The sequence below is a fragment of the Strongylocentrotus purpuratus genome, unplaced genomic scaffold, assembly GCF_000002235.5.
Source record: "Strongylocentrotus purpuratus isolate Spur 01 unplaced genomic scaffold, Spur_5.0 spur5_scaffold_2, whole genome shotgun sequence".
NCBI classification, from domain to species: domain Eukaryota; kingdom Metazoa; phylum Echinodermata; class Echinoidea; order Camarodonta; family Strongylocentrotidae; genus Strongylocentrotus; species Strongylocentrotus purpuratus.
Window position 1 is genome coordinate 6,718,658 of NW_022145605.1, and position 4,521 is coordinate 6,723,178.

At 36.3% G+C, this 4,521-nt stretch overlaps 1 protein-coding gene across 1 annotated transcript; it reads left to right on the plus strand.

The window, feature by feature from the left end:
* The first annotated feature begins 710 nt into the window (after positions 1-710).
* On the plus strand, positions 711-3,529 carry LOC105437530 (echinoidin-like). Its single transcript, XM_030991519.1, has 2 exons — positions 711-987; positions 3,180-3,529. Exons 1-2 carry the CDS (start codon positions 715-717, stop codon positions 3,471-3,473), a joined length of 567 nt encoding a protein of 188 aa, XP_030847379.1. The 5' UTR covers positions 711-714; the 3' UTR covers positions 3,474-3,529.
* Positions 3,530-4,521: the final 992 nt, after the last annotated feature.

Sequence of the window (4,521 nt, forward strand, 5' to 3'; positions counted from 1 at the left end):
ATATTGAATTCGATTTTAAGAGCGTATGTATATTCAAACACATCTTTCTATATTGAATGCATTTTTAAGAGCGTTGTCATATTAAAGGCCAAGATCATTCTATTGATTAATAGAAAATCAAGTAGTATCATTCCGTCCATCTATTTGTGAGGGGGCACTAGAATGTCCGCATTCATTGGGACGTCGAATTACTTCGCGTACACGTGTTAGCTGAGTTTTATAAAAGCAAATGATATCATCAGTTGTCAAATTTAAAGAATAATAGCGGCCATTTCTTTGAGAAATAAATAAAAGTGAAAAAATAAAATTATAAATAATCACTATTTCCAAGAGAGTAATACAAAATATCATGATAAATATAAAATACCGTGTACACCGGAACTTCGTCTTTCTCTGCTTTAGTCCGAATACCCACAGGTTGATTAAGTGTGTGTGTTGGGGGGGGGGGATACGTCTAGATAAAACAAGGGGGCCCCATTTCAAACTTTCAACCAATATATCACTTGAAATTAGATTATTGGTATGGTGTTTTTTTTGGTGTAAAAAATACATGTATTGTCAGATATAGGTGTAAATGGATACCTGGCCTTTCCTGGCGTAACAATTTAAGCCTACACCCGAAGAGCAACATTGATGCTGAAAGGATTACCTGGGTACAAAAATTATCATTATCAACGTAAATGATTATAAATCATCATTCCACAGCACGACATCATGAAGATACTCATTTTGATCACTGTTGTCGCCATGGCCACCGTGGGCAACGCCGGTTACAGCTGCCCTGAGTTCTGGAACTTATTCGGAGGGAACTGCTATCGATACCGGGGGGATAGATTGACATGGTCGGCTGCTGAAGCCAGATGCAATGAGGACTCTACCATCGCTGGAATGGGACATCTAGCTTCGATCCATAGCCTTGCAGAGAACCGCTTCGTTTATGAGATGTTCAAATCAAGCGTGTCCATAAACGACATTCCAGATTGGGTGGTAAGATTTTACACCATTTCCCGTTGACAGTCATGCTATTCCAGATATTACATTGCCATGTTAAATGTTATGTGATCACGTGAAGAGTATAACAAGAGGAATGAGTGTTGCCAATTAAAATGAACTTCCTTTGGCCAGACATTAATCCCTATTTGCCACACTTAACCCAGGTGAGGTAAATGGGCACCGGGCAAAAAAAATAATTAAATACATGTGCTCTAGCTGTACGGACAGCAGTGTTAAAGCCAGGGTAATAATAACAAGCAGTGTTACCGACGTGAGCGCCTAACAAGTATCCAATCTTATAATTACTATCATCATAATCATCACCATTATCATTATTATTATTATTATTGTTGTTGTTATTATTTTAATCAGTTATCATTCTGATTGTCATTCTTCTTATTATTATCATTATTATTTATAATAGCAGTAGTACCTGTAGTAGTAATAGTAGTAGTACTAGTAGTAGTATTAATATTATTAATTTATCATTATACTAATAATAGTATACAAATATACACTGCCTTGAGAGGTTCTGGTTAAAACTATGCGCAAGAGGTGACTCCAATAGTACTATTTGCTGAGGGACGCAGCCCCGAAGCAAATGGTACTTTTGGAGTCACCGAGGCCCATAGTTTAACCAGTACCTCGAATAAAAGGCATGGTATATTTGTTTTATATCCTGCATCAAAAAATTTATTTAAAAAAAAAAAAAAAACATTTTTGGGGAAAAAAAAATTTAGAACAAAAAAAATGTCAATTTTTATCTAAAAAGATTTAAAATATTTTGTTTTCATTAAATTAAGATTTGAAAAAAAATTGGTTCAATTCAAAAAATTCAAAATTCAACTCCCAAATAGTAAACCAAAATAGTACTCTCATAATAGTACTTTCTAAAAATAGCTCAAATATTTTTGGTCATGTGACGAGCTCTCAACCAATCAGAAGCCGACAAATTTTTGATGCAGGATGTAATACAATATAGAGATGCTCTCGGGAACTAGCACATCCTGCCATGAACCCTCGGTGCGACTGGGTAAGCAGTCGATATGTCTTTTATATGCTGAATTGAAACAAAAATATTCCAAGAATTCTTTCCTTGTCCTTTCATTGAGTAAAGATTGGTTAAAACATCACAGAAAATCTGAGAAACTGTCTCAGTGTTTTTCTTCGCTTGAAAATGACTGAAAGTTTCATTCATTTGGGAATCGCAGGCAAAAAGCACTGTATGGTGTCCGCTCGCACATAGAAAATTTTAACACGTAAACCAATGGGGATCTGAGCACGATTGATTTATGCGGCCTGTTACTCGGGGCAACAGATATCACTCATGAAATATTGACTATGATGTATTCGTCTCTTTGCGGGAATATCGCAAATCACGACTGCAATTTCGACCAATCAGATGGCTAGATTTCTAAAGAGATGTATAAATTATTATATACTTCTCTTTGGAAATTTAGCCATATGTACTGGTCGAAATTGCAGTCGTGATTACCTTAAAGAGACGAACAAATGGTCAATAGTTGATGAGTGATGTTCCCGCAAGATTCTGGGTACCAGAAAAATAGTTAAATCCCCATTGGTTTACCTGTTAAACTTCCTGTTAAAACGAAGTTTGTGCGCAGCGAAAGAAACGTTATCATACAGTTTTTGTGCGATTAATTTGGTTGCTACATCGATCTCGATCGTAGCCGTTGTAGGCCCAGATCTACATGTAATGACGAGATGACAAGCAGATCACAAGCACTAAAGGTTTGAACCTCGATTTGGAAATAATTGTGTTCAACAATTTTGCATGATCACCCCTCGGCACGCCTCGGGGTGATATCAGAATGCAACATCCACTTGAGCCTATAAAACAACTATTCCTCTCACAGCGGTCATTATAACTATATTATTATTATTACAATAATGATTGTAATACTAACAATAATGATTATTAGTAGTATTACTATTATTATTGTCACGGATGATAAAAGCGCTAGTGCTCATTGGTATCAAACGGCAGTAATACTCAATGACCTACAATCAAGGGAATAGGACTTCAAGCCATAGGTCCCCTATTTCCCCATCAATTTTGCCAAGAATAAAAGTCCTTATAGCTTCTCCAAAGGGCCCCTGTGAATAATTACCATAACATGAAGTGCCTTGCTGATGTAATTTCTCTTCCTTTAATACTTCTTCAGTATAGCGTAGCAGACCGCAATCCATTATACGGGATATGGACCGGACTTCACCAGGCTGTGGCTGACGGCCCCTGGAAGAACTCTGACGGTACCGACCAGGGTGATTTCTTCAAATGGATGCGTGCAGAAGAACCCAACAACGACTACTACGGAGGTGAAGAGGTGGAAGATTGCGTCCATATCTTTCGCTATAACGATGCCTCAGACATTCAACAAGGATGGAATGACATATACTGCAACGAAGTGATGTCCTTCGTCTGCAAGATGCCAGCGGACATGGAGTCTTGCGAGTAATAAGTGGTCCACATTTTCGACCACTTGCCTGACTAACGTCAACCAATCATCAATATTATCAATTTTGGGTGTTATTATATAATTCTCTATAATTTTTTTTTTGTTCTCTCTCTCTCTCTCTCTCTTTCCCTCTCTCTCTCTCTATCTCTCTCTCTCTCTATGTACCTCTCCCGTTAGACAAAAGTGAATTTACTACTCTTTATTTGGTGGCAGGGTACCGAAAACTATTATATGCTATTCCATGTTGAGTTGAGTTGTGTGAAGGTAAAATAAAATTTCTCTTCTATGTATCTCTTTCATTTAGGCCGACACGATTGTGGCGTGACATAATAAGTACTGCCCAGGTCGAAAATCCCATAGAGACCAATAGAGACCATTAGAAAAGTTCTATTGGTCTCTAATGGTTTCTGTTGGAGTCTATTGGTTTCTGTTGGACCCATATTGAATCCAATAGAGACCATTCAAACCATCAGAAACCAATAGAAACCAATAGCACCCATAGAAACCAATAGAAATAGAAACCAATAGGACCAATAGAAACCAATAGGACTAATAGAAACCAATGGGACCAATAGAAACCAATAGGCCCAATAGAAACCATTAGAAACCAACAGCTAAATCTATCTCATGCATATTCATGATTACTTTATACGTGTTCACAGAAAATTACATTTATCATAATTTGTTAAGCAACTTATGACAATGTACATCAATTTTGTGATTTTTATTTTCTTTCGGCAACTAATGACCAATAGATTATTTGTTTAATCATATGTTACAATTTCATTCACGTTTTAGCAATAAATATATTGATTTTAATGATTACGAACCAAGAAAAAATTCATGTATGTTTATTATATAGAATAGTACAAGCCATCAGTTAAAATAAAGGATATTCTTAAACTCACTTCAAGTGCTCTATGTGATGAAGTTAATGCAATTGAGATTAGAATATATTTTTTTTGGTGGACAGTTGCTAAAATCGATTTTGATTTATCATTATTGATTTACCAATAGAAGCCATTGGACTATTGGTTTCAATAGGGAA

Excerpts from the sequence above, each read along its gene's own strand:
- LOC105437530 (XM_030991519.1), top strand. The coding sequence starts at position 715 with ATGAAGATACTCATTTTGATCACTGTTGTCGCCATGGCCACCGTGGGC. Across the intron at positions 988-3,179 it reads ACGACATTCCAGATTGGGTG|TATAGCGTAGCAGACCGCAA; the intron begins GTAAGATTTTAC and ends ATACTTCTTCAG.